The 27,455-nt window shown below is 47.5% G+C and overlaps 1 protein-coding gene across 1 annotated transcript in view; it reads right to left on the bottom strand.

The window, feature by feature from the left end:
* Positions 1–27,455, bottom strand: part of LOC135918265 (uncharacterized) — a 168,747-nt gene that overhangs the window by 79,468 nt on the left and 61,824 nt on the right. Inside the window, exon 4 of the mRNA XM_070533557.1 lies at positions 612–803. Within this exon, the coding sequence (XP_070389658.1) occupies positions 612–803 (192 nt within the window). The remainder of the gene's footprint in view (positions 1–611; positions 804–27,455) is intronic.

Raw genomic sequence — 27,455 nt, 5'->3', positions numbered from 1 at the left:
AAACTTTAATCCTCCCCCATAAAGTTTAAATTGCTCACACACTGAGGTAGCAGTAGAATCTAATTCTTCCCTATTGCAGAAAATCAGGTAATCATCAACGTAACGAAATATCTTGATAACGCTATCACCTAAGGCTTTCTCTAAGCAGTTGTCAACCTTACTCAGGTGAATGCTGCTAAGAAGAGGGGCAACCTTTGAGCCAATGCAAATGGCCTGATTTCTGCAGAAAAACGCCATCTCTCCAACCAATGAGCGTCGACTTCAAGTACATTGAAAGAATTTCAATGTAAGCGACTTAGTTCGCGTTGATACAAGACGCAGCACGAAGGTCAGTCCGCTCACCGCAGCTACCGCGCTTTTTCACTCCAGCATTTTCACTGCTAGTTTCCGTGATCATTGAGTGAGATGGGTAGATCTTAGCTTGTGCGAGCGCAACACCATGCTTGATGATTTAGTTAGTATAGCTATGTTTATAAGTTTATACAGCCGATAAAGATACCATCCTTTCTTTGTATAGCTAGCACTCCACGAATTCGCCAACGCAATCGATCCGCCGCCATTCGGGCGAAACTGCGACATTTCTTTTAGCGTAGAAATCATGCATGGCTTACGTTCCGGGAAGCGGCTGGTCGAGGTAGTCGGAGTTGTCGGCATTCTCGTGGTCGTAGTAGCCTTTTTTTTAGTTGTGGTCGTGGTAGCCCCGGTAGTCGTCGTTGCTGGAGTGGTCAATGGACTTTTCCTAGAGTATCCTGTACTCTTGATCCTTGCATTTGACGACGTTGTGGACACCGGTGGCAGCACACCTACGGAGACACGCAAATCCAACCGTGAACACCGCGTTTCTCGTCCGACACGTGGTACTGCTCACGCATGATGTTAGTCGTGATTATAGTTACTCGACTGTAAGATTGTCTTTAAATATAAGTTCCTTTTGAAGGGTCCGTAGGCTTGTTTCATATTACAGACAGTTTAATGAAGCTGATGACACAGCAATAATAGATGAACTAGCCTTCTCTTTTGACAAGTTTGATAAATGAAGTCGAGATAAATCTACTCATATCGATGAGGGTTGGTTAAACTTTAAGCGAACGGATCACAAATGTATAGGCCGCTATTCAGCTCTCAAATGTAAAACGAAACGAATGCACAGCTCATGGATTTCGAGAGAGATCATACAACTGGAAAGAAAAGTGGCAAGGCGAAGGGCACATTCTAAGCGTACACATGATTCTGCTCTTCGTGATGATATGTCAAACTTAAGTAAATAGCTAAGAGATAATTTGAGATAGATAAGTTAATTGAAAGAAGGCAGAGAGGTCGGTCTGAGCTAAGGCGCTCTAGCCTGCTACTCTGCACAGGGGGAGGAGGAACGGGGACATAAAGGTGTGATGAGGGATGATGATGACATAGCAAGAAAGATGCTGCATCGTACGTACTATTCTTACTAAACAGCTAAAGTTAATGATGAAGGAATCGAGGGACAAGTACTATAGTGTGACTATGGATACTTTTCTACGTAAATCACCCCAAAAGCTTTGGAGGCACCTGGCTCCAAGTAAGAAGGTAATCACTAAAATAAGCACAGAAGAAGGACTTATTGAGGATAAAGGTCATATAGCGGAGGCCTTCAATAGCTTTTTCACTAGTGTGTTCACCAGTGATGGCGGCAAGCAGTCGAAATTTGAGGTACGCCAACAGCTACCAGTTGCAGAGGAACTGCTGGTAACGTATGAAAGAATAATAAACTTGCTGCTGAACCAAATACGAAGAAATCGGCAGGTCCTGATGAGGTACCAAACTTGTTTTTAAAGAGGTATCCTGAATAGGTTGCGAAGTACATCTTCATTATCTTCACGAAGTCACTACGGTCAGGTACACTTCCTGAAGAATGAAAAATGAGTAAAATATGCCCATATTTCAAGACGGTGACACCACGTGTACTGTCAACTCCAGGCCCATTGCGCTAACGTCCGGCTGTTGTAAAGTGTTAGAACATATTGTTTCTAAGTACATTCGGCAGTTTTTGTCCCAGAACAAAATTCTTAGTAACTATCAACATGGGTTTCGCGAGGGCTTGTCAACCCTAACACAATTGCTAGAAAGTGTTCACGATTTCACCAAAGTTATCAATGGCAAGGGACAAATACATCTGATTCTTCTTGACATCAAAAAGGCATTTGATAAGTTTAATCATAGAAAACTGTTAACTAAGCTAAAAGCTATTTTAGGAGATACATGTGTAGTCAAATGCGTGAAGGAGTTTCTTACTGATCGCCGACAGTTCGTCAGTATTGATGAAAATAGGTCCAGGGTCTGTGACGTCAAATCAGGCGTGCCTCAAGGTTCAGTTCTTGGGCCTGTGTTGTTTCTGGTATATATTAACAACCTAATCTAAAAATCGGCTACAATTACAGAGAGGGTATTTGCAGATGACTGTGTCATATATACAGAATTGAAATATTTTAGTGTCCAGGCACTCTTAAATAACTTCTCAGGAAAAGTGCACTAATGGTTCGGCACGTGGCAGATGTCTCTTAACCCAGCAATGACTGTATCTATGACCATCACACACAAGCACACAAATCCGGGAAATGATGATGACATAGGTCTACTGAATGAAACGGAAATAGGATGGCTTCAGAGGCCGCAATTGAAGTGGGAGGCAAGGCACCAAGGCAACCAGTAGGCAAACTCAACCAAGTAACAAAGGACCTAATAATTCAACGGCTAAAAATGAGTGTCCAACTCAAGAGGTAAGATACAATTCGCGGAACTGTCAAAACAGATCAACAAGGTGAAAATAAGTGATATTCGAAGCTATAAAGCGAGAAATACTGAAGAAGCCATGAATTATGGAGCAGCCTGAAATCAGTGAGAAAGAAACTTAGCATAGGACAAACCAAAGTATATGCACTGAAATATAAGCAGGGTAATATCATCAGCAATCTCGAAGATATAGTAAAAGCAGCGGAAGAATTCTATACTGACCGGTACAAATCTGGAGGAGTCAGGATACCTCAATTAGAAACAGTAATGAACAGTGTACAGAAACTCCTCCTATAGATAGCGATGAGGTCAGGAGGGCCTTGCATGACGTGAAACGAGGAAGAGCGACTGCAAAAGATGGAATATCAGTCGATTTATTAAAAGATAGAGGAGACAAAATGCTTCGGAATCTTGCGGCTCCATATACGAAGTGTCAATCGACTGCAAGGGTCCTAAAATATTGGAAGAATGCAAACATTATACTAAATCCTAAAAAGGGAGACATTAAAGAATTGAAAAATGATAGGCCCATTAGCTTGCTCCCAGCGTTATATAAAATATTTATGAAAATATTCTCCAATAGAATAAACGCATACTCTACATGCTTGGAATAAAGGAAGGGATACTCTACAATGGATCGCAGCCATGTCATTAATCAGGATACTGAGAAAGCAGCAGAGCACAATGAGGTTCTCGATATGGCTTCCATAGTTTACGAAAAGGCATTTCATTCAGTAGAGATACCAACAGTCGTAGCGGCATTACGTAATCAAGGAGTACAGAACGCTCGCGTAAATATATTGTAAAATATTGTCACGTGGTGGTGACGTTGAATAACACCGGAGAAATACTGTGAACGACAAAACTAACTTTTATTGGGCGAACCTGCGTCCACAAAACAAGTTACACTTACAGCAAAATGATAGCGGCGAACACTGTGGCGATCGTCGAAAATCTGATCAGCGGGTCGAGCGCGTCGGCTTTTATACAGCAGTCGTCGAATGTTCCAGACTAATCGCTTGGACCCGCGTGTCTTCCACAAAGTTCTACACTATTCTCGTCATGCGATGAAATCAGATAACATAAGGTTCGGCGACAACAGACAGCGGATAGAATCAACGATAACTTTCCATGCAGGCGCGTTCCGCGCTGTGCGATGGGCAACCAGCGCTGAAGCTTCACGTGCCGACAGCAGCGCCGTAACACACAGCCTAGCGAGCGGTAGACACACTTTCCAGTAGCACACGCAGTGATTTCGTGTCAGCAAATTCACCGATTGTCTTGAGTCACACTTTTCACGGCTCCTCAAATGGCAGGGAACCGACGTGCTAGGACGTGGCAGCGCATGCGCTCTACGCAGCGCGCATGGCCATGGACAGAACTTGGCTGGCCGCATCGCGCTAGGCAAACATTGATACAGGTGCACGTTTCTTATCGCTAAATATGTCGTGCCATCTTCGTAGCCTCCCTATCGGACGGTTTCAGCATATTTTAGTTACGCATGAAAAATGTCGTAGCTCCTCCTGGCCAGCGCTTGTTCCCCATAACATTTCTTAGGCTGCGAAATGTGCCCCCCGGTAAAGAGAAGTATATGTGTCAATACCACCCTCTTAAAAAGCATCAACCCGATGCGCAAACAAACGAAAGTAATAAAGAAGTACTCTTAGCAAAGAAAACAATATAAGTTCGTCAGCGTCCGAAAAGGGGTTTAAGACGCACCAGGTGCGCGCCGTTCAGAGCGTGCGTGCCGCCGCTGTGAATGCGAAATGCCGTCTGGCACGACGTCATACCCCAGTGCGCTAATGACCTTGTAGGGTCCGAAATAGCGTCGAAGTAGTTTCTCACTGAGTACTCGTAGGCGTATCGGGATCCAAACGCAAACACGGTCACCGGGCTGGTACTCGACGAAGCGTCGTCGGAGGTTGTAGTGTGGGCTGTCGATACGCTGCTGGCTCTTGATCCGTAGGCGGGCGACCTGTCGGGCTTTTTCGGCGCGCTGGAGATAGCTAGGGACGTCAACATTCTCTTCGTCAGTGACGTGAGGCAGCATGGCGTCGAGCGTCATCGTCGGGTTCCTGCCGTAAACCAGGTTAAACGGCATGATCTCTGTGGTTTATTGCACCGACCTGTTGTAAGCAAAGGTTACATACGGCAGGACCGCGCCCCGCGTCTTGTGTTCGACGTCGACGTACATTGCTAGCGTGTCGTCGAGGGTCTTGTTCAGGCGCTCCGTGAAGCCATTCGTCTGCGGGTGGGAGGCAGTTGTCCTTCTGTGTCTTGTCTGGCTGGATCGCAGAATGGCTTGGGTGAGCTCTGCTGTAAAAGCCATTCCTCTGTCGGTGATGAGGACGTCTGGAGCACCATGTCGCAGCAGGATGTTCTAGACGAAAATTTTCGCCGCTTCGGCTGCGCTGCCTTGCGGTAGAGCTTTAGCTTAAGCGAAGTGGGTGAGAAAGTCCGTCGCCATGACGATCCTCTTATTTCCGGAAGCTGATGTCGGAAACGGTCCCAACACGTCCATCCCGATCTGCTGAAAAGGTCAGTAAGGAGGCTTCATCGGCTTTAGTAATCACGCTGGCCTTGTCGGTGGTGTCTTGCGTCGCTGACAGTCGCGGCATGTCTTGACGTAACGGGTGACATCGGCGGTTAGGCCCGGCCAGTAATACATTTCTTGTATCCTCGATAGCGTCCGTGAGAAACCGAGGTGCCCAGCGGTCGGATCGTCATGTAGGGCGTGAAGTACATCTTGACGCAGCGCCAACGGAACAACAAGAAGGTAGTTCGCGTGTACTGGTGAGAAGTTCTCCATCATGGGTAGGCTGTTTTGAAGCGTGAACGAAGACAATCCGCGCTTAAATGCCCTAGGGACAAGGTCGGTGTGCCTTTCCAAATAGTCAACGAGGCATTTTAGCTTCGGGTCTGCTCGTTCCTGTTCAGCGAAGTCTATCGCGCTTATGGTTTCAAGGAAGGCGTCGCCATCCTCGTCATCTTGCGGTTGCGGGTCAATGGGGGCGCGAGATAGGCGATCGGCATCTGAGTGTTTTCGTCCGGACTTGTAGGTTACAGTGATGTCGTATTCTTGCAGTCTGAGGCTCCACCGCGCCAGCCGTCCTGAAGGGACCTTTAAGTCAGCTAGCCAAAACAACGCGTGATGGTCGCTGACGACTTTGAATGGCCTGCCATATGTATGGGCGGAATTTCGCTGTTGCCCAAATGATGGCGAGGCATTCCTTTTCAGTCGTAGAATAATTGCCTTCCACTTTTGACAGCGACCGGCTAGCATAAAATATGACCCGTTCATGGCTGTGTTTCTTCTGGACTAGGAGGGCACCGAGACCTAGGCTACAGGCGTCAGTGTGGCTTTTGGTAGCGGCGTCTTCGTCGAAATGTGCAAGTACCGGTGGCGACTGCATGCGTCGTTTTAGTTCTTGAAATGCGTCGCCCTGCGGCGTTTGCCACTTGAACTCGACATCAGATTTGCTTAGATGCGTTAGCGGCTCAGCGATGCGTGAAAACTCCTTGACAAAGCGCCTGTTTTAGGCACGCATGCCAAGAAATCTACGAACTGCCTTCTTGTCGGTGGGCTGCGTGAACTTTGCGATGGCAGCTGTTTTCTGCGGGTCGGGGCGTACTCCGAATTTGCTGATGATGTGGTATAGGAACAGAAGCTCATCGTAAGCGAAGCGGCACTTTTCCGGCTTCAGAGTGAGGACTGATGATTTGATGGCCGGTAATACTGTCGCAAGCCGCATAAGGTGGCCATCAAAATTTTCGGCGAAGACAACGACGTCATCCAAGAAAACAAGACACGTCTGCCACTTCAATCCTGCTAACACCGTGTCCATGACGCGCTGAAACGTTGCAGGCGTCGAGCAAAGCCCGAATGGCCTGACCTTGAACTCGTAGAGGCCGTCTGGCGTGATGAAGGCAGTCTTTTCACGATCTCGCTCCTAGACTTCTATTTGCTAGTAGCCAGACTTGATATCCATCAACGAGAAGTATTTAGCGTTGCAGAGACGATCAAATGCGTCGTCTATCCGCGGAAGAGGGTATACGTCCTTCTTCGTGATCTTGTTCAGTCGATGATAATCGACGCAGAAACGTAGGGTTCCGTTCTTTTTCTTCACCAGGACAACAGGAGATGCCCACGGGCTTTTCGACGGCTGGATGATGTCGTCGCGCAGCATTTCGTCGACTTGTTGACTAATAGCTTCGCGTTATCGCGTCGAAACTTGGTAAGGGCTCTTGCGGAGTGGTCGAGCGCACTCTTCGGTTATGATGCGATGCTTTGCAACTGGTGCTTGTTGAATCCTCGATGACGTCGAAAAGCAGTTTTTGTATCGTCACCCGCCGTGGTTGCTCAGTGGCTATGGTGTTGGGCTGCTGAGTATGAGGTCGCGGGTTCGAATCCCGGCCACGGTGGCCGCATTTCGATGGGGGTGAAATGCGAAAACACCCGTGTGCTTAGATTTAGGTGCACGTTATAGAACCCCAGGTGGTCCAAATTTCCGGAGTCCTCCACTACGGCGTGCCTTATGATCAGAAAGTTGTTTTGGCACGTAAAACCCCAAATATTATTATTATTTCTATCGTCGGAGAAGACTTCTGAGCTGTTGCTGCTTGCTCATGGGGAGAGTTGGATTTACGTCGAAGTCAGGTTCGGGAACTATGGTCGCCGAGGTGGATGCGGCAGAATCTGAGAGGACAAATGCATTGCTTGTTTCCAGAATTTCCTCGATGTACGCGATTGCCGTGCCCTTGCTGATGTGCTGGAACTCTTGGCTGAAGTTGGTTAGCATCACTTCCGCTTTCTCTTCGTGGAGTCGAGCGATCCCTCTTGCGACGCGAGTTAAACGGTCGAGTAGTAGATGCTGGTCGCCCTCGATGACGCCCTCTACGTCAGCGGGAGTTTCGGTGCCGACGGAAATAACAATGCTGGGGCGCTGCGGGATGCTCACTTGATCTTCGAGCACACTCAAAGTGTGGTGACCACGAAAGCTCTCCGATGGTATTGCTTGATCTTAAGAAAGCGCTCTCGATTTCGACTTCAGGTCGATGATTGTGCCTTGCTGGTTCAGGAAGTCCATGCCAAGAATGACGTCTCGTGAACAGTGTTGGAGGATAACGAAGGTGGCAGGGTAAGTCCGGTCAGGAACGGTAATTCTTGCCGTGCAGATTCCCGTCGGCGTAATGAGGTGTTCTCCAGCGGTCCGAATTTGGGGGCCTTTCCATGCAGTCTTAACCTTCTTCAACTGGGCGGCGATGTATCTACTCACTACGGAGTAATCGGCCCCTTTGTCGACTAAGGCAGTGACTGCGTGGCCATCGAGAAGCACGTCGAGGTCGGTGGTTCTTTGTCTGGCGTTGCAGTTGGGTCTTAGCGCCGGATCACGGCTGCGTCTTGTTGAACTGAAGCTGGAACGTCGCGTCGTCAAGTTGTTTTTCGTCGGTGTAGTCTTGGCTTACTGACTTCGTCGGGACTGCGGCGTGTCATCATTAGGTCATCGAGATGGTTTCTTCGTAGTCTTCGTCGGCGGCGGAGGATCTTCGTCAGTTCGACGAACAGCAACCGCACCTCCATCGGCTGATGCTTTCAGTTTTCCGGATATGAGATCGCAGGGTGTCCCCGGGCTGGGCCGATGTATGGTCGGCGCTCCGGCGACAGGTAGCGGCCTGGTGACGGCGAATGGGACGGTCATCGAGGGCTCCATGGAGTAACGGGAAGGTAGTCGGCGATGTGACCTGGGCGCTCTCCAAGATGTGGATGCGGCGCGGAACTCATCGCTAGGCTTAATCAGCTAGGACTCAGTGCTACGTCAGAGACGACGACTGGGACACAGGCATCGTATACAGATTGCCAGTCGATATGCATGCAACGGCATCTACAGGATCGTCGAGTGTAGCGATTACAAACGAGATGCCACCAAGCTCGGACTTTGAGGAAACACAAGCCGGCGACAGAAAGTATGAACGTTTCATACGGGTAGCGGCGCAGCCAGACAGGCTTAGGTGGTCAGACTGCTGTGACCGGCGAGGACCAGAATTTACGTGTTGACAAGAGCTCTACGACTGATTGTTAGCTTTGTGTTTGTATCTTGTAAGGTTTCTCACGTATGTTCATGGTTATCAAATTTTCGTTTTTGTTTTCTTCTGTGGAGCTCTCGAGATGATAAAAATGTCTGTGGTGCCGCTCTGCGTACCACATTTCTATCTCAGGAACGCATGCCCCCGAGATTGGTGACAACATTTGGCGAGCCTGCCAGGATTTCATCAGCCGTGTCGCCAATTATCGGGAGTTGCAGAGATGGACTATGAACGTTTGGCAGTAGTAGCTAAAGACTTAAACTTATCAAACGAGGAGATGATAGCGTTTCTGAGTCGGCTCCGTACGAGCAAGATAAATATCACGAGCGGGCGCGCGAACAGTGCGAACAGGAAAAGGAAATCCTTGAGTTGAAGTTGAGGGCTAGCTGAGGTTAATGGTTGTACCCGCGATGACATTAATAGACCGACGTCGGTGCCATTCGACTGGCCCTCTCCTATACCCATTCAGGTTTGTCCTATAGGAAACTAATGGTGCCCTTCGATGAACGAATATATGACCTGGATGCGTATTTGTATTCATTTGAGAGAAATGTGGTCGTCCAAGGTTGGCAGAAGGGTAAGTGATTCAGCGACCTGAGCCTGTGTTAAGTTGGTGAGGCGTTGATTGCGTTTGATCGAATGGCAGCGGAAGAATCGTGAGGCTAGAAGGAGGCCCTTAATTGCAGACCTTAATTGCACAGATTCAGGCTGACCGGAGGATCTTTTCGCAAGAAGTTCAATTCCTGCAATCCCGAAGATTCAGAAACATTAAGATAGTTCGTGTGCTGTCTGACAGAGTAATTCGCGAGATGGATAGAGCTGTCCGCAATGAAAAAAAAAGACATACGGAAGAGTTCGCCGCAGAATTGTGGGTGAACAATTGCCAGATTTTGCAAGAGATTGGCAATATTTCCTGAAGCGAGAAAACTACAAACTGCGGCATAGATGCCAGAACAAGCAGCTATGTTTTAGAGGCGCAGGGATTCAGAAAGGTGCGAATATGTGAAGGAGATGCGCCTACAGCAACAGTAGGAGAAGTGAGGAGCCAGGTTCAGACTAACAGAGAAACAGTACCGCAGAGATGTTTCCTATGTAACCGGTTGGTTCATTTAGTGGTGAACTGCCATGTCAGAAATAGTCGACAAGAACCACAGGTGACGTGTCCGTTGTGCCATAAGAAGGGTCATAGCCTCACACGGTAGACGAATGCAGGATGATCCGTGGAATAGACCGCTTGTGTATTGACGTCACGATACAATGAACAAAAAGGACAAGACATTCCCCTAATGGAAGGCCAGGTACAAGGACGCAAAGTTACATTATTGAGAGCCGCAGGAGTAAATACAGTCCAAGAAAGGAGGAGTTTAGTTTCAGCAGAAACATGGCGGACGCGTTGAACCCGTCACATTTGTAGATATGTCCATTAAATATCTGCCAAAGACTCGGATCTAACTATCGACGCCGTTTTGCACAGGTATAATTACGGCAAGATGTGTGGAGGACCCTCTTTACGATTTGATTGTAGGAAATGTACCTGGGGTGAGGAAGGCAGACGACCCTGAACCGAGTTCGAAGGGGACAGGAAAGGACGCGGAAGAGAAGGAACACACAGAAGCTGAGAAAAAAGGGGAGCCAGAGGCACACGTAGCGGCTGTGGTACAAACACGAGCAGGAACTAACGACACGAAACCGTTGACAGCACTGCAGGCAACAACAGTTAATGGAATAAATATAACAGCAACACAATTTAAAGAATTGCAGGATAAAGACAGGTCTACACAGACGTCTGAACGGAAGATATGAGAAATAGTGACAACAAAAAAGAGTCAGGGAATAGTGAAATTTGTATAAAGGAACAACCTATTACACCGAGGGTGCCTGTTTAATTTAGGTAGGGAAGTACAACAATTCATGTTCTCAGAAGAACTGAAGGCCACACTACTGAAGATAGGGCATGACAATGCAATGACAGGCATTCAGGGAATAAAGAATGCGTTAGAGAAGATCACGGAAGAGTTCTTTCAGGGGGAATCGGGGTGCGGGGTGATGTAATATGATATGTGATGTCATGTGATTTATGCAAAGAGATGGTGACAAAGGGCCGTGTGAAAAATGAGATAAAAGGAGCGACGAAGGAAGAGAAGCCCTATAATTTGCAAAGTGATTGCCGAAGAGAATCACAACGAAGAGGTTAAAAATTTTACCGAGAAGAAAAACATGAGGGCAGGGAGTGTTAAAGTTGAGCAAAAAGAGAATATTCCCAACAAAATGCAAGCCGGGGGCAAGCTTAGGACAAAGAAACAAGTGCGATCATTCTTAAGGTTTACAAAATTTTATAGACAATTTATCCCGCAGTTTGCTTAGTTAGCTTAACCATTCACAGAATTGACAAAAAATTTGGAGAATGCTTAAGGTTCGCCTTTAAGAGTGGAACGCCGATAGCATTCAAAGATCCCCGACTGCTTCTCACGCTTCGCGGCAATTGGCGTGCATGTAACCATAATCTTTACATGGAAACGCTGGCCGCTAAAGCTATGCACGGAGGTCGTCTTTGTGGTTGAAATGCGGCCTCTTGTGTAGGCTGCGATGCGACGTCGGCGAACACCAGCGTGAGCTAATGCAAGGAACCGGGCCCGCCACTCCATGGTTTCCCAAGACACCCATCACACCGGTGCGCGCAAATGGCTTACGGTGTGGCCGCTCTGTGAACGCTGCGGCCTGTCAGTGTTCGGGAAGGAGTTTTTTGAGTAAAACACGTTCTCGGGCTAGATGGTGCATAGCTTTCAAAAAAATTACCGACGATTACGTTACTTCCTAATGCGAAATTTGAGCGCAGCAAATAAGCTGTTTCACCTTTTCGATAGATTGAGGCAAAGAAATCGAGCAACACATGTATGCGCTATCACAGAATTTTTTTTTATTTTTCACACGTATTCCTTTAACAAAGACTCCATTAACAGTTCTTGACAGTCATGAAGGAAGCTTTGTGGTCGGAGAAATAGACTGATATATGTTCGACTTGGTACACCAATGCTTGATTCTCAAAGACGAGATCTATACAAGTGCCTCGCGAGGTTGTCACAGCCGTGGCACGCGTTACGAGCGAGAGGAACGGGATGTTCTCCCGCATAAGTGTTAGGAAATTGCTGTTTGTCTTTATGTCAACATTAAAGTCCCCCACTACTAACATCGGTGTGGATCGATGGACGGTTAATGCGAGTTGCAGGAAGTGCACGACGTCTTTCGTGAGTGCGGTAGCGGACTCACGAAAGCGGTATCAGTCGGTCGCTGCTAGCGCTGGGGGGATGAAAGGGGGGCGGAGCTGGTTATGAGGCCGACGACAACGCGAAACCCAGGAACGGACGCCAAAGAGCCATTTGTGTAGCCAGCCCTCCTCCACAGTCTCTCCTCCACCCTTCCATCATCCTCCCTCGCCCGGAGAGCCGACAGCGCGCATGCGCGGCGGCGGAGCAGCGGCGCATGCGCGGCGGCGGAGCGCGGCGGCGGAGGCGAGCTGGTTACGAGGCCGACGCCGACGACGACGACGCCGACGACGACGCGAAACCCAGGAACGGACGCCAAAGAGCTGCGCTCTAAAATGAAGCACCAATTGCAACGGCACACAAAGAAGGCACAAAAGACAGGGCAAGGCGCCTTGTCCTGTCTTTTGTTCCTTCTTTGTGTGCCGTTACCGTTGGTGCTTCATTGTTTCAGAGTTTTTTTAGTTTCCGCGTAACAGAACTGTTTTCTTGGAAAGTCAATATATAATCCGAGAGCTATCATGTCGGTAGGTTTTGTGTAGGTCGTAGTTTACAATTTTCCCATGTATATTAGTTTGAGAAATCCAATTAGTTCAGTAAATTCCTTGGGTTACATGAACAGCCCGTGGATGGGTGGTTCGAAAATACTTTTGCCGAAGCGGCGTTCGACAACGGACGCCCACACCGACACCGGGTTTGCTGCGAGAAGGGCACCTTAAGCTTGTTGGGGTAAAAGGGGCAAGTTACCTAGTAAAGAGGGACGAAGGTCATGAAGGAGCGTTTGAAATGTTAAAGGAAAGCTTAGCACATCCGCCGGTGCGTTTATAACCAGGTATGTGACAGCACTTTGTGCTATGCAACAAAACCACGGGCAAGGTATTCGGAGCAGTACTCCTACAAGAGAAAGACAAGAGATCCCATCCGGCATTTTATACTAGCAGGAGACGAAGTAATGCAGAACAGAATTACTCAACTATAGAAAAAATATGTGTCGCTCTTTTATGGGCAGTAAGGAAATTTCACATGTATTTGTTTTAAGACAAGCCCAGGTGCAACCGGATCACCAGCCCTTGGAGTATTTGAGGAAATCTAAGCTGTCCAATGTAAGCGCAATGTGGTGGAGTCTCAGCTTACACGGATGCTGTTTCCATGCAGCGTACATAAGAGGGAGACAAAACGGAGTTGTGGACTTCATGAGTAGGCCAACTAAAGGGTGAAGTACCAGAAGTGTAAAGGCCAGACCACACGTAGGCTTGCATACGCACACAAGCTCGAGTCCGCATGCTCTCGCATGTGCCAACGGTGCGGCATGGCTCGTAGGCGTCAAGGCGCGGCGTGATCTCGGTGAAGCTTCTCTCTGTTATCGCGCACTTGGGCTGCCTTGCATCGGCGCGCCTGGCTACGCAGCTACGGCGCGGAACATTCAACCCTCAGTGAGGCAGTTTTATATCGTGCAAGAAAGTGCTTCTGCTTTCCTTCTTGTGCTCATCTAACAGCTATAAAAATGTAACAATTACGTTTATAGACATCGAATCATTTCGAAGCGCTGTGAATAAAGAGTATGAAGTTGCGTCTAGCTATCTGCCAAGGTATCTGTGAGTGCGGCCAGTGAGCGCGCGCTTTCACGCGTCTTTGTCGATGCAAACCGCCATTCCTCGCGAAAGCGGCAGTCACTAGGCGCGCGGACGCGAGCTTGCGCGCGCCCGCAAGCGTACGTGTGGTCATGACTTTACACGAACTGGGCAAGTGTACACCTGTAAAGTGTTTGGGAGAATGAACTCATAAACTATGCGAACAACAGATGTGGTGTAAGAGGAAATGTGTGCGATACCGTGGTGGTGCGTAGTGGGCCCCGACTACAGAAGGAAAAATTCGCGCCTCACAGCAGAGATGTGAAGTTCGCAACTAGGAAGGGCGGCAGAAGGCGCTTTTGCAAAAAAAAAGAAACTCGAAAATGAAACCCATATCATGTGGTAAGAGAGATGCGGCGCGAAACGATACAGACGAGAGGAAAGTGTTGAAAACGGCACGAGCGGATGAGGGAGAAAATTCCGGAGGCTCGAGGTTCCCTCCTAGTCCAGAAGGCTCAAGTGATCAGACTGCTATGACGAACAAGAACTACAATTAACGTGTTCGAGAAGAACTGTAGAACTGATTGTTACCTTTCTTTGTATCTTGTAAGGTTTTCATATATTTTCGTGCTCATAGAGTTGTTAGTTATTGTTTTTTTCTTCTTTGGAGATTTCCGTGTGATTAAATAGTGTCTGCGGTGCCGTTTTGCGTCACTCATTCCCATCTCAGGAACGCACGACCCCGAGATTCATGACACCTTTCGTCTTTTCTCAATACCAAATTGTGATCCTACACCTGCTAACAACTATCAAGGTCCCAGTCCACAGTTTAGTAATTATGCCTTCCCAATTCAAAATAAGACTATATAATTCTGGTAACTTCTTGAAACCGCTTGTAAATAATTTGTACAGAAAACGACGGCTTTCTAGTGTTGACTGTTATTTATGGAACATTACTATTCAGGTAAAGCAATAAGCTTCTTTGTGATGCCGCACAAAGAAGTGCAGTAGTTTGTGGATTTGTTTTGTTTTGTATACTAATCTGATAGGCTGCTAAGTTCTTGCATAAAAGTGCATCCTGCGTGTATGTTGATGCATGTATTTTTGTTACTTTTCCTGCATGAGTTCATACTAACATGACGCTATAGATTCAGATGTTTGCAGACATGTTTCTTATATGGTCATGTCGTGTCTAATGAAAATTCAATCCGATTCAGTTCAACATGTTGCACATTCATTGATGTGTGCAATGACTGAAAATAGGTTGTGTATACGTAAAGAATGAGTGAAATTGGCTGACGACGACAATCGCGAAATACTTTTTAGAGCCACTTCAGTGAACGCTTTGTCGCCAATAACACAACTGATGTCTCGGCACAAAACAGAGCCTGTTCACGTTCTATAAAGTTAATCTGAATATATAGCTTGTTTTTATATATACCTCTTCGGCTCCCTTAATTTATTTATTTATTAGTTTGAGCATAAGCACCCATCTGAGCGCTGATATCATCGTCACTCATTAAAAATATCCGCGTGGACATTTTTATTGCCAGCCTAGCTGCACGAAATGCACGTGGTGTATCGTGCGCACTGGTAGTTTTTGAACGTAGCGCTAAATTGAAGTCCCAGAAGTGATTTCATGCTGCTGCATGATGATGTAGTCTGTATCGGGAAGATAAAGAAGGAAGTCACAAGGGTTTCGAGGGCATGATGAGTGATCACGTGGAGGGTAGAGGGTCCGGTCTGGATTCTTGAAGTAATCGTAGTCAAACTTTTATAAAGTCAGGGCAACGCAAGACCTACAAGAGGTCTCATTGGCGCCCAATGAAACCTTCACCGCTCATCCGTACAAAACTTAGGCCTATTGTACATGCCACCTGTTCAGCAAAAGTAAAATAAAAGCTTCTCTGCCATTTAGACGTTCTGTACAACCTCCCGTTAAAGAGATTCGCTGCAGCCATTAATGAGGTCCTATCATCTGCGTAAATGTTATAATATTTGTTTACTCTTAGCTTTGTCTTCTAGAATTTGTTGTGTTTGATCAAAACTTGTGCTCGTTTTCTAGACATTAGCAAGGACCTGCTTCGCATGTGAAGTTTGCCTGCAATGTTAAGGCTGCTTTTCGAAGATGGGGTCAGGTTTCGGAAGTATGCTCAGCAGTGTCGCTGCAACTTGTAACGACGCAACATTTTGGGTGGGTTCTGTTGAACCGCTTCACCGAAACCCCATTATAAACTCGACCGTCGATAGTTCTTCTCATTTCTAATAAAATACCTTGAATCTAACTAGTCAAGTGTTTAATGGAGTGAATGTACTAAATCTGGGCGGACGAAAGCCAATGTTTATTTACACATGCCTTCATAAAGGGAATACTCCCAAGGTATGCAAGTGCTCTCATGATTTCTCACGACATCTGACAGGGTCTGCAAGGGTACATTCCTAAGAAACTTAGGAATGTACCGCTTTTTTATTAGCTCTTTAGAATGCTCACTGTGATAACACAATTTTTTCGATGAAGAGCTTACGTGTCCCCAGCGTGACGTATATTTTCTGTTTCTTCTTTGTTTTTCAAGACAAAAAGAGAAGACAACAGACGACGTTGATTAGGAGGGCGGGGGAACGGAAATAAAGAGCCATCTCAAGCCTTGCACACTTTTTACGATAAAACAGAGGCAAGACCAACATATTGTCATGGGTATAAAACTATTTACACGATGTATCTATAAGGCGTATATAAACAACAGCCGAGAATCCCGAGAGGCTATCGCCACTTCATCGTCTTCACCGTCGACGACCTTCTCTTTTCCCACCGTAACTTGACCCCCCCCAGAAAAAGCACCATCCCTGTGCTGCAGACGGGGCCGTCGGTAAGGGCATAGTGCGGCTTAAGCCGAGAGACGTGTACGAGGTAAGGTGAAGTGGAACCGGGTTTATCTCGTAAGTGACAGTTGGTTACTTGACGTAGGACACGGTAGGGCGCTTTGTAGAGCGGAGGAAGTTTCTCGGAGAGACCCACTCAGCGGAAAGGGGACCAAAGTAGCAAGAGAGAGCCTGCTGAAATATAAGTTTAACAATGGCGGCGATTGTAAGCGTGCCGTTGAGATTCCTGCGTATCCAATAGACGAGTACGGGCAAGCTGACGCGCATGGTCAGCGTGGGCATACTCGGTCCTCGAACTCTGTACCAAGGGGAGTGAAGTTTCCCATGGCAATACAGGGTCACGACTGACGGGTAAATAAAGGGGGAATAGCCAGCAGTATTGTGGTGTGATGAACCATAGGCGAATGAGATAAGGGAGTGCCACATCCCAGTCCTTGTGGTCTGGTCGGATGAAACGTATTTCGATAGCATGTAGGCAATGGTCCGATTAAGTCGCTCAGTAAGGCCGTTGGCCTGGCGATGATAGGAGATAGCCAGTTTGTGCTTGGTAGAATATGAGCGTAGGATATCGGCGACGACTTGGTAAAGTCCGGCCGCGGTCAGTAATGGGCTGTCTTGGGGCGCTTGTAATAAAATGAAATCGCGGAGTAGGAAATCTGTGATATCGGTTGAGCTGCTCATCGGAAGTGCCCGAGTGATGGCATAGCGAGTCGCGTAATCAGTAGTGACAGCGATCCACCTGTTGCCGGAGCTGGATTCAGGGGAAAAGGCCAAGCAGATCCAAACCCCCGCGAAAGAATGGCTCAGGTGGAATCTCCATCGGCTGCAAGTACCCGGAAAACAGCGTTGTTGGCTTTTTGCGATGCTGACAGGGCTTGAAAGCAGCTACATAGCGCGGTACGGAGCGTGCGAGGTTGGGCCAGTAGAAGCGGCGGCGCACGCCGTCGTAAGTAGGAGAAAACCGAAGGTATCTCACAGTTGGGGTGACATGACGCTCCTGAAGCACGGTTGAGCGGAGGTGTTAAGGAACGACAAGGGAGAAGGGGAGGACCGTCCGGATGAAAACTGCATCGGTACAATAGCCCGTCGTTGAGAACGAACCGCCCCAATGATGGATCAGTAGGAGCAGATTCCATTCGGTCAACGAACGACCTTGAAGTAGTGTCATGGCGTTGCTCGTCGGCCATGTCCAAAAGCTGGAAAATGTAAAGAACACTTGGGCAAGCGTCCCTGTCCGCGTTGGCGGGTGTGTGTACAGGGTAACGGAATGAGCAGTCGCCGTCCATGTGTAGGCGACCAGACCTATACAGCACCGAATAGGAACACTCTCGTAGCCGCAAAGCCCCTCGTCCAAGTCTCCCTGTGGAATCTTTTAAGGACGAAAGCCAACAAAGGGCGTGGTGGTCCGTTAAAATAGAAAAGGGCCTGCCGTATAAATAGGGGCGAAATTTCGCCACCGCTCAGACAACGGCCAAAAATTCGTTCTCGGTAATAGAGTAGTTGCACTCCGCAGGCGACAGAAGACGGCCAGCGTACGCGATGGCACCCTCATGGTCGGGTTAAATTTGTGCCAAGATAGCGCCGATTCTGTGGCCTCTGGCATCGGTGCGCACGTCTGTAGGGACTGAAGTAGCGAAGTGTCCTAGAATCGGTGGGGCGGTGAGCATAGTGGTAAGGTGAGAAAAGGCGGTGGCCTGAGAGGATCCCCATGAAAACGGTACACTTTTCATCACGAGATTTGTGAGAGGGTGTGCTACAGTGGCAAAATATTTAGCCAAGCGGCGGAAGTAAGTGGCATGGCCCACGAAACTTCGGAGGTCTTTTGCGGACAGTGGAACAGGGAAGTCTTTCACAGCGCGAATTTTCTCTGGGTCCGGTCGGATGCCAGTCGCAATGACGACGTTGCCAAGAACAGTAATCTCATGATGGCCGAAGTTACATTTCTAGGAGAGTTCAGCTGTAGACCGGCCTTGCAAAAAACGACAAGTACAGCTGAAAGGCGCTCAACGTGTGTGCTGGTTGAGAGCGAGAACGCAATAACATCATCTAGGTAGCAGAGACAATTCGACCCCTTCAATCCTTAGAATAATGAGTCCATCATACGTTCAAAGGTAGCCAGAGCGTTGCATAGCCCAAAAGCCATCACTTTCAAGTGGTATAGACCATCAGGCATTACAAAGGCGGTATTTTCACGATCTAGATCATCGACAGCGATTGGTCAATGTCCGGACACTAGGACGATGGATAAAATATACTGTGCCCCATATAGGTAATCGACGACGTCATCGATACGAGGTAGTGGGTAGACGTCCTTCTTGGTGATGCGGTTGAGGTCGCGGTAATCGATGCAGAATCTCCATGAGCCATCCTTAGTTTTGACCAGCACGGCAAGGGACGCCCATGGACTTGACGATGCCTGAATTAATTCTTTCGCTAGGATCTTGTTAACTACCGCTTTGCTGACGTGACGCTCCTAAGCTGAAACTCGTACGGTCACCGATGGATGGGTGGATTATCGCCTGTATGAATACGATGTTTGAGAAGTGACGTCTGGCCTAAGGATCGGTTGTTCAGGTCGAATATATCGTTGTACGAAAGCAGTAGACTACAGGGCTGCTCAGTCTCCGGAGAAGTGAGATTCGGGGTGACCATTTTCCTAATGTTTTTGTCAGTACATTTGGCATACCGGAAATTATCACAGGAAGCGTCGATGGCAAAAGTCCAAACGCAACTAACCTCTAAAGCCCTGATTGCAGCCAGGGTAATATCTTTAGGGAAATTTGTTTAGCGAGCCCGAAATTCACCACAGGGAGGTACGTGTGATTGTCTGACTCTCAGTATTGTATGCGGCAGAGTAACGCTGTAGGTGAGAACGATGGCAGTTATGGGAGCGGAGATGTCATCACCATCGGGAACTGTCGTAGAAGGCGACATTTCGTTGTATGTCAAGACGTGTGGTGGAACGTAACCAAATTCAGTCGATCTTAGGCGAATTTCGTGTAGTGTTGGAGGAACGTCCAGTAGAGGCAGGTCAAGACGCACAGTACTTGCGGAATGATCGATAAGCGCTGAATGGGTGGAGAGGAAATCTAGGCCTAGGATGAGGTCATGTGGGCATTGGTCATGCAGGGTGAAACGGACAACAGTATGACGGCTGGAAATGCTCACACGTGCAGTACACATTCTGACAACGGTCACCGTGCTTCCGTTGGCGATTCCCACGAACCGAGTAACAGCAAGCGTAACAATGTTTTTAAAAAGGCCACATAGGCTGCTGGTCTTAATCGATGAGTGTTCTCTGGTATCTATGACGGCTGGGCTGGATGTGCCATCAACTTGGACGTCAAGAAGGTTATGTCTCGTAAACAGCGTCAAAGGGAGGTGTTGCGGCGAATCCGACATTGCAGCACCACCTCGAGATGTCACATTGTCTTGTTTTCCTGCTGGGACGGTCCTGGGTAGGACGGCGAGGGGTGAAGATTGGGTGGACGTGGCTGCGACGTTGTAGCAAGGGCGAGCGATCATAGCGGCGTGCCGAGGTAGTGGCGTCGGAAGCGTCGTAGAAGCGACGGGGGAGAAACTTCAGGGCGAACAATTCCGGGAGGTGTTTCTAGGAGGGGACGGCCAACGACTCCAGCAGTGATGGGAACGGTGACCGAGTCGGCTGCAGCAGAAAGAGATTGGCCTGTCGTCAGGTGTACGCTAGCCCGAAGATTCCTGGTGGTGTAGAGATAACGGACACTGTGAAGTGGACTGTGATAGGACCGAGGCATCGGAGCAGAGGAGGGGCCACGACGACTCAAGGACCAGGCGCAATTTCCTGAAGAACCACTGGCTGGATCAGCTATATGTTCTCAGCAGTGTTTTTCTAAGACATCTGTTGAGGAGAGGCAGGAAACCTACTCCGAGTTCGTAGCGTACAATTCGTGTCACGTTTTCGCTTGGTCGTGATGAGCTAGGTTGGTCAGTGGGGTCGGAACAGGAAGAGGTCGCTGCAGTATTTGAAAGCCATGTAAACTGACTGTATGTACGGCAACTCTTCACCAGCTCGATACAGTGGCCTTTCTTCATGATGGCGTCGAAGGCCGGTGAGTTTCTAAAGACCAGAAGGTTGATTGCGTCGTCCGCAATGCCTTTGATAATTTGTCCAACCTTTTTTACCTCTGGCATGGACGTGTCAATCTTATGACTGAGGGCAAGGACGTCCTCAATGTAGGATACATACGACTTGGTAGAAGTGTGGGCACTGGTGGCGAGTTGTTGCTTGGCGTCAAGTTGTCGACTGGTCGGATTGCCAAAAACGTCGGACAGATTTTCTTTGGATAAGCCCCAGCTGGTGAGCTCTTCCTTGTGCGTGTAAAACCACTTTCGCTGTGTTCCGTCCAGGTAGAACACCGCATTCGCCAGCATTATAGTTGGATCCCACCTGCTCACCTTGCTGACGCGCTCATACCTCTTCAACCATTCTTCTACGTCAACACCATCAAGTCCGGTGAACTTGCCGGGGTTTCGCGGCTGAGGTAGAGCAATATACTGGTTATGCGTAGTCGCTGCAGAGGCGCTGCCTTCCACTGGAAGCATGGACCCAGGCTGGGTGAGGTGTCCGCTGCCGAGCTCCGTGGCGAAGACGCTTACCCCGCACGTCCACCAAAATGTCACGGGTATAAAACTATTTACACGATGTATTTACGACACGTATATAAACAGCAGCCGAGAATCCTGAGAGGCTGTTGCCACTTCGTCGTATTCGCCGTCGAAGACCTTGTTCTCTTTTCCCAACGTAACAATATCACAAAGAGCAGACACAGAATGCAACACTAGCAAAAAATAGAATTCTTGTAGTAAAACAATAATTGTACGCCATTCCAGTGTGCTCGATAGTTCGGGGCTTCCGAGAATATGTATCGCATCATTGAACGGTCATAATTTGTGGAGGTTCTTTCAAATACGTTTGTTACGTGTCCTGTATGTGCATATGTATGTAGTTCATTTCCCTAGTTTCTCTAAGCAAAAATCATCAACTTGTCGAGAATTTATGGTGTTTGATGGTGCAAGAGACAAATATGGATAAAGAACGTCAGGAAACGGTATTGAGCGATCGATGGATTGTTGAATAGCAGTAAGTAGATGTAACGTGGCTGGGGTGGGGGGTATAGAGGCCGAAAATTGATGGGTCAATAAATGCACTAAAGCTATACTTCAAATAAAACTATGGCAGGCACTAGAATGAGGTGGGCTGTGTGTACAAATGACGTATAAACATAGCACGTTCCATTTATATTAATTTTCAAGCAGCGCTACTTCTTCACTACGGCAAGGAGGTGAAGGCGTGTGCTATATATAGTACTGTCGCAACATATGCCTCTATTAGGACGCCGTGCTACGGATCGCTCGGATGTATAACATCTAGTAAGCGAACGTCGTTAAAAAAATCTGCAATTGAGTTCAAGTCACATAGCCGGTCTTTGCCGAAAACAATACTGCTGGGTGAAATGTTTTATGCTGCTCTGCAATGCAACAGCACGGAGCTTTTTTCTATAATCTTCTGCTTCACGACGTTCAAGAAAGACGTGGGGAACAGTTAGCGTATAGCTATACTTTCCGCAGCCATGAGGATCGCCGCTGGCTAAGAGTTAAGAGTGTGCACCATGCGTGTGGCCTATTCAAAGTTGACAGTACGTGATCGCAGTTCGTCGTATTTTCATTATGGGTGGCCGGATTCCTAATTGTCGCTTTATTAAATGAAGCTTATTACATGAGTCTGCGTCCCACAAGCATCGCCAGTAACACACCAGTTTTTTGTGTAAAAGAAGTTTGAGATCTATGGCAGGGATAGTGATGGAAGAATTATGATCATTTGATCCTATGGATGTAGCGACGTTGTTTTCAAACCTATTGCCTTCAGTACCTCTCCATCCAGGAATCCAGCATATTATTTATTAAGTAGTGCAAGATTTGCATAGAGCCGAGTAAAGCTCTGCAATTGCTGGTCTCTTATCTTTCTGCAACGATAATAAAGGTTTACCAGCACTTAAAGAGTCAGTACAGAGAACTGCTTTCCGACGCTGGATATTACTGGTGTAGGTTACAGCCGGTAGTAATGCATACGCCTCAGGTGTAAGAATACTTGTTTCGTGGTGCAGAGGAACGGATATCATGAACGGTGGGCCTACTGCTACAAAAGAAACACCGGCACGTGACTTTATTGCCTCGCTGCAGAATTCTGGGCGCGCGCATTTTGCCTGAAGGTCTAAGAAGTGCATTTGAATATGTTTCGGGGGCATGCTTTTTAACTTCTACAAAAGAGGAGCCACAACTTATGTGCCGCTACTGCTATGGCGCTAATAAGTTTGAGGGAGCCATAACGTTATGTACGTGCAGTGGGACATTTATTTCTTCGCTCAGCTTGCTCACCCTTGGCGAGGAAAGTTCTCTAATTGGAGGTCAATCTTGCAAAAAAGTGCGGCAGACGTTCTAACGGTTTTATAACACGGGTGCTCATGATTAGATTACACGGTAAGGACAAATGTGAACCTAACATGTCATTTGCATGTAGTGTCACCATTCATTGGATTATACGTATAAACTTAGCCCGCGACATGTTCTGAAGTTACCTGTGGCTCTGCAAATGCCAATCGGGGAATGACATCCAAAATCTATAATGCACATGGAGCACCAGACGATACACCATGGAACCATAATTTAGAGGGCACCGTACGAGACTACTACTGTACAGGTTCATCAAGCAACCGCGTCACTGCCCCATATCGTGAGACTAGAATATTAAAAATATGCATTGTTTTTAAACTTTGGATTCCAGGTACTTTGGACTTGGAAGGAATGTAAGTTTAAAATCATGCATGACACCTTGACATTTCGGCTGTGTGTTCAAAGGCAAGCTCTGACCATGGGGCTGGATACTGGGCTATCGGACAAGGCACCTCTTCATTGCAAAGGGGATGCAGGAGCTTTTCTGAGAATTCCACTTGAAGCAGTTCACATCTATCAATGCCGTCTTTGTTAAGCCCGAGCTGAACTTGTCACTCTCAGACTTCGCGGTTACGTGATTTCAATCCAATCTGCACGTCATCAACCTAGGCCTAATAAAACATACTTTGAGTTATAGACGAGTGTGGATAGTTTATTGTAACAATAAAAAGGATCCAGCTAAGTAGGTCACCCTGTGGTACCACAGTTTCCTCTCTAACATACACAGAGAGATCATTACCCGTTCTAACACGGAAAGTTCGGTGTGAGACATAGCTTCCGTTTATGCTAAGCATGTTGCCACGGCCGCCCATTCCCGATTGGGGTCGTATAATATCTTAATGGCATTTGGTGCCATTGGCCTTATCTATATCTAGAAAAACTGGCACAAAATATTGTTCATGAACCTCAGTGTGCACAGCCTCAGTGTGCAGAAGATAGTGGGTTATTGGCCAGCCTTCTCGAAAACGAAATCGATAGGGATCACGCGTTTTGCTTCACCGTAGAGAAAGCAAAAACGGCGATTTATCTATTTCTTGAAAAGCTTGCATAGACAGCTTGTGAGCGCTATCGCATGGTAGCTTGTTACCAAGGGTGGAGCTTTACTGTGCGTCAAAAACGGCACAACGATTGCTTCTTTCCATGTATCTGGAAGGTGTTGGGCTACCAACATGTTCTTAAAATGTGTGATCAATGGAACTTATGTGTCCATGTGGATGTTCTTGCTCATGTGAAACATGAACAGATCTGCTCCTTGCATAGAGCTTTTGCAGACGTTCAATACTACCCTGAGGTCGCAATGCTGAAAGTACGGTTATATCGACAGTATCTTCTGCAATTGTGGTCAGTGTCTTGTGTTCCTCTATTTGTTTATATTTATGATATCTCTGTGAACAGTGAGCGAAGCAAGATACACACTCAAAATGTTTACCAATAACGTATGCCTGGTCTTCGAACCTGCTTCCTTGTTTATTTACAAAACCCAGTGGATGCGGTTGCTGCCCATTGAGCCTTCTTGGCGAATTAGACACTTTTCTTCCTAGATATACAAATTCCTTCCCAAAAGAAACCCTCGAAACACTAGCTTCCCAGGCAACAACGGTATACGTGGACGCAGCCACATACACCAGAAGGGCGAGACAGACCAACCCCAACGCAGTAGCGGTGGTGATAAACTCGGATATGCGAGAAATCGTCAGCGCATCTCTACGGGACTGCACGGTAGTCGAGCCTGAAGAAGCGGCCGTCGCTCTAGCGGCAGCGGAGGGCTATCGGACTAGGCGGTCCTTAACAATCCTAACCGACTCCCAAACAGCGTGCCGAAACTACATGTTCGGCAGAATAGGCCACAGAGCGCTCCGCATACTCCTCTCTGAAGATCCCCACACACAAAACCCAGAAAAAGAACAACCAATTAGACACACGATTATGTGGACGCCGGGTCACACGGACGTGGAAGGCAACCGTGAGGTCGACAGGGTAGCTCGAGGATACACTGCATACCGAGCACCCTCCGCCAATGACCTCGAGGAAACCGAGCCAGTCCCCAGAGAATACTCGGCTATCCTAAACCACTATAAGGGCACCAGGAAGGCGTACCCCTCGCCGCATAGCTCTCTCACTAGAGAGGACTCCGTGGCTTGGAGGCTGCTACAGACGGGTGCATATCCGAACTTAAACACCCTCAGCAAAATACAAACCACACAGTACACTGACAAATGCCCATGGTGCCAGGAAACACCCACGCTCTACCATATAACGTAGGCCTGCCAGAAAACAAATGCGGCGCCAATAATACCAAACCCGAGTGCGGAGCAATGGGAAGGAATGCTCTCCAGTGACCGTCAGGACGTTCAACTAGGGCTAATCTGACGGGCCCAGCTGGCAGCGGCATCCAGCGGAGCCCTGGACTAGGGGCAGACGGCCATTCCCAAGAAGATGGAAGACACCATCTGACTCCGGGAAATTCATAAAACTTTCTAGAGCTCAATAAACGTTTTTCCTCCTCCTCTTCCTCCTCCTCCTCTCGAAACTTGCTCTCCTATACTGCTGTCGTGTGCGCATTTCCTGTGATATGGTCTGTTAAATCCAACAAGATTTTGTGCAATTGGATATCGCCGAAGAATGCCCCACGCGTAGTTTGCCTGTTTAAAGTTCGACTAATGTAATCGTTCCAGCAGCGGACTTGTTTTCCGCTTGAACGACTTTTTGTTTAAGTGATAAACTTTGCTGAGGTGTCAATAATAAAGGAGCTAAATTAAGTTAGAGCGTCATGTACGGTGAAACCGCTTATTTATAAATTATTTATATCCAATTATTTATTTATATTATTTTATAAATTAGTTTATTCTATAAAATGAACAAAATCGGTGGAGGATAGTTTCCACTGAGGAGCATATGAAGGACATTAGTGTTGCTGTATTAGGTTTAACGCTACCGTGTGCTGACCACTTCCAGAAGGATTCCTTATTGCGCTCCATTCTAAAAAAAAATTTCCACGGACTACAGAGGCAGTCGCTAAATCTATACAAGAATATGAATGATGAGAGACGTCTTAAAATGTAGGCTCCTCTTTATTAAAGAGGTATGCGCCTACAGTTACCCTAAATGTTTCAATAATTCGTTCTCTCGTGTCGCACTCGGAGTCTCCCGAGTGATTCTTATGGGTGTTTATGTCACTGTTGATCACTGAAAAGCGCGCACGTCTTGTGCTACCGGGGCTTAGGGGAGAGACGAGAAATGGGAGTCGGATTTCTGATTAATACGGATATAGCTGGTAACATACAGGAATCATATAGCATTAACGAGAGGGTAGCAGGTCATGTTGTGAAACTTAATAAGAGGTACAAATTGAAGGTCGTACAGGTCTATGCTCCTACATACAGTCATGATGACCAGGAAGTCGAAAGATTCTATGAAGACGTGCAATCGGCGATGGGTAAAGTCAACACGAAATACACTATACTGATGGGCGACTTCAATTCCAGGGTAGGCAAGAAGCAGGCTGGAGACAAGTAATTGGGGGAATATGGCATAGGCTCTAGGAATAGCAGGGGAGAGTTATTAGTAGAGTTTTCAGAACATAATATTATGCGGATAATGAATAAATAGAAGCAGCGGTGGCGTAGAGGTAGAACACCCGCCTCGCGTGCAAGAGGTCCGTGGTTCGAATCCCGGTGCCGGCAATTTTCAACCGGTATAAAAAAAAAATCCGCGTGTTGATAAAATTGCATAAACAGGCCTGGAGTGTGGCCTGATCCCGGTGACCAGAAACGGTAACGCACTCCCTCACCAGAGCAGGATTGGCCACCCTGGTGCAGTACTTGGCCACAACCTCCTATATGAACAACACAATCAAACCCCGGCCCTCAGTCCCCAGCAGCTGCGAAGCATGTGACCACGGCGGCGGTCAGACCTGCGACGCTGCAGAGGGTGCTAACAATCACTGGCTCCGGACAGGCCGCCATTGGAATATGAACCTGGCAACGTTTAACGCTAGAACGTTATCTAGTGAGGCGAGTCTACCAGTGCTATTGGAGGAATTAGAGGGCAGTAAATGGGATATAATAGGGCTCAGTGAAGCTAGGAGGCCAAAAGAAGTATATACAGTGCTAAAAAGCGGGCACGTCCTGTGCTGCCGGGGCTTAGCAGAGACATGGGAACTAGGCGTCGGACTCCTGATTAATAAGAATATAGCTGGTAACATAAAGGAATTCTATAGCAATAACGAGAGGGTGGCAGGTCTTGTTGTGAACCTAATGAGAGGTACAGAATGAAGATTGTACTGGTCTACGCCCCTACATCCAGTCATGATGACCAGGAAGTCGAAAGCTTCTGTGAAGACGTGGAATCGGCGATGGGTAGAGTGAAAACTAAATACGCTATACTAATGGGTGAATTTAATGCC

The sequence above is a fragment of the Dermacentor albipictus genome, chromosome 2, assembly GCF_038994185.2.
Source record: "Dermacentor albipictus isolate Rhodes 1998 colony chromosome 2, USDA_Dalb.pri_finalv2, whole genome shotgun sequence".
In the NCBI taxonomy this organism is placed as follows: domain Eukaryota; kingdom Metazoa; phylum Arthropoda; class Arachnida; order Ixodida; family Ixodidae; genus Dermacentor; species Dermacentor albipictus.
Note: the sequence above shows the minus strand (reverse complement) of the source record. Positions and strands in the feature narration are given on the sequence as shown.